Here is a 2,404-nt window from a genome sequence, read left to right on the forward strand (position 1 = left end):
TTAGGATGCTAATTTCCCCTCTAAACCATTCAAAAGAAAGGTAAACCACAGCCGAGGTTGACACTTCCCGTATCCCGATATGATCACGTGCAACGACAACCCATACACGTAAGAATCGCACTGCCGAATAAAAAATAAAATTTTCAGTGAAAACATAAAACCTATTTCAAAAAAAAAAAAAAACTCCCCTCCGTTACTGCGCATATATTATAATAAGCTAGGCTCCACCAAAGGCCCAACCATCGTATTCCTCTCCTCGCTCGCTTGCTCACTCACTCACTCCCTGCCGGTTTTAACTTTCTCTCAACTCAACACCCTAATTATAAACTAACCTTTCTTCTCTCAACTTTGAATAGGGAAAGGGAAAGAGAGAACAAAACAGCATACAGAGGATTATATTTTTGCTTATCAGCAGCAAAGTGTGAGCCGAGCCAATTCTCCCCCTTTGAATTTTTGAAGAAAATCGAAAGAACAAGAAAATTGTTTTCGGAAGGGCCTAAAATGGAGCTGAGTAAGGAAACTTTGGAGATCTTCAACAAACTGGAGCAGAAATGGTTATCTCTCTATGAAACCACCAAGAAGATTCGAATCCTCAGTATTGACGGTGGTGGAACCACCGGCATTGTAGCTGGTGCCGCTCTTATCCACCTTGAAGACCAGATCCGCCTCAGAACCAGTGATGCTCATGCTCAAATTGCTGATTTCTTCGATGTGATCGCTGGCACTGGCGTCGGTGCTGTTCTTGCTGCCTTGATCTCTGCCGATGATGGAACCGGACATCCTCTCTTCACTGCTAGGGAAGCTGTTGATATTATCACTCAGAATAACTCCGAGCTCTTCAAAGTTAATAAGCTAGCCGGATTTCTTTTCCGTCGGAAGATTTTCAACGGTAAGAGCATGGATAAGGCGCTGAAGGAATTGTTTATGAGAGATGATGGAACGGTTTTGACGCTCAAGGACACATGTAAGTCTCTACTTATTCCTTGCTTTGACCTCAGGAGTTCCGCTCCTTTCGTTTTCTCTCGCGCCGACGCTTCCGAATCACCTAGCTTCAACTTCGAGCTTTGGAAAGTATGCCGCGCCACGTCAGCCACTCCCAGTCACTTTAAACCTTTTCCATTGACATCTGTAGACGGCAAGACCTCATGCTCCGCCGTGGACGGCGGTTTGGTCATGAACAACCCTACTGCAGCTGCGGTCACACACGTTCTCCATAACAAGAGATATTTCCCTTCGGTTAACGGCGTGGAGGATCTGCTGGTTTTGTCGTTAGGCAACGGTGTGTCGTGCGTAAGGTCAAAGGTCAGTAACAATGGTGAATGCTCAACTTCTTCCGTCGTGGACATTGCGCTTGACGGAGTCTCGGATACGGTGGACCAGATGTTGGCGAACGCTTTCTGTTGGAACCGTACAGACTACGTTAGAATTCAGGTACGCACTGTCATTCCTTTTTTTTTTTCCTTCTTCTTTTACTCCTATCGATGCTCTGTTTGGTTCCTAAGAAAACAATTAATCCGTTTTCAAATCAGTTTAATGATTCTCTCATATAAATTTCCTCGATTTTCTCAATAGCCAAACAGATTTAAAATATTTATTTGTGAAACTTGCAGGAAAACGGAGAGGGGCTCGAAAAGATGGTGGGGCCGAGAATGGAAGAGGTGCTGAAGGAGATAGGAGTGGAGTCGTTACCGTTTGGCGGGAAACGGTTACTGACGGAGACTAACGGACAGAGAATTGAGGGCTTTGTTCAACGCCTTGTGGCCACCGGCAAAACCAGCCTTCCTCCAAGTCCCTGCAAGGAATAAGCCGTTCGCCCACTTGCTAACGGCCGTTAGCTGCTCTTTAATTACTTTTCTGTCCTTTTGTTTTAAACTTTTGAACCCTTGCAACAAATCACCTTTTACTTTTAACTGTTCTCTACATTGAAGTAAAAATAGCTCCTAAATAGTAATTAGTCAAATCAAATGTCTCAGTTGCGGGTGAACTAATTAACTAGCATTCTTAAGTTAATGTGAATTAAATGACACGTCATTATTATTAGCAACATTAAAAGTATTATTATGCTTTTAAGTCAAATTATCAGTTTTCGTGCATTTAAACCTTTAATTCTCAGCTTTTCAGCATAGTACTACCTGGTGTTATTAGTTTGGTGCGTTTATATCTATATATAAAGTAGAACCGGCTATTACAATATAAAACTTTTTATTTTAATATAATATATTTTTAATAGTTAGATAAATAAAAATAAATAAATTAAATTAATAATAAAATGCAAAGATTTAAAAAATGTCCTTAAATTAAAATATTTTATTTTATTTATTAAATTTAATTAATCCAATAATTTTTAAAAAATAATAAGTCAAAAATATAAAAAAAAATTGATATAAAAAATCAACACTAAACA

General features: G+C 39.8%; 1 protein-coding gene across 1 annotated transcript; it reads left to right on the plus strand.

Annotated features, from left to right (window-relative positions):
* Positions 1-257: 257 nt before the first annotated feature.
* LOC120183041 (probable inactive patatin-like protein 9) lies at positions 258-2,001 on the plus strand. The gene is made up of 2 exons (XM_039187835.1): positions 258-1,431; positions 1,611-2,001. Exons 1-2 carry the CDS (start codon positions 502-504, stop codon positions 1,803-1,805), a joined length of 1,125 nt encoding a protein of 374 aa, XP_039043766.1. The 5' UTR covers positions 258-501; the 3' UTR covers positions 1,806-2,001.
* Positions 2,002-2,404: the final 403 nt, after the last annotated feature.

This window comes from Hibiscus syriacus, unplaced genomic scaffold, assembly GCF_006381635.1.
Source record: "Hibiscus syriacus cultivar Baekdansim isolate YM2019G1 unplaced genomic scaffold, ASM638163v2 tig00112738_pilon, whole genome shotgun sequence".
In the NCBI taxonomy this organism is placed as follows: domain Eukaryota; kingdom Viridiplantae; phylum Streptophyta; class Magnoliopsida; order Malvales; family Malvaceae; genus Hibiscus; species Hibiscus syriacus.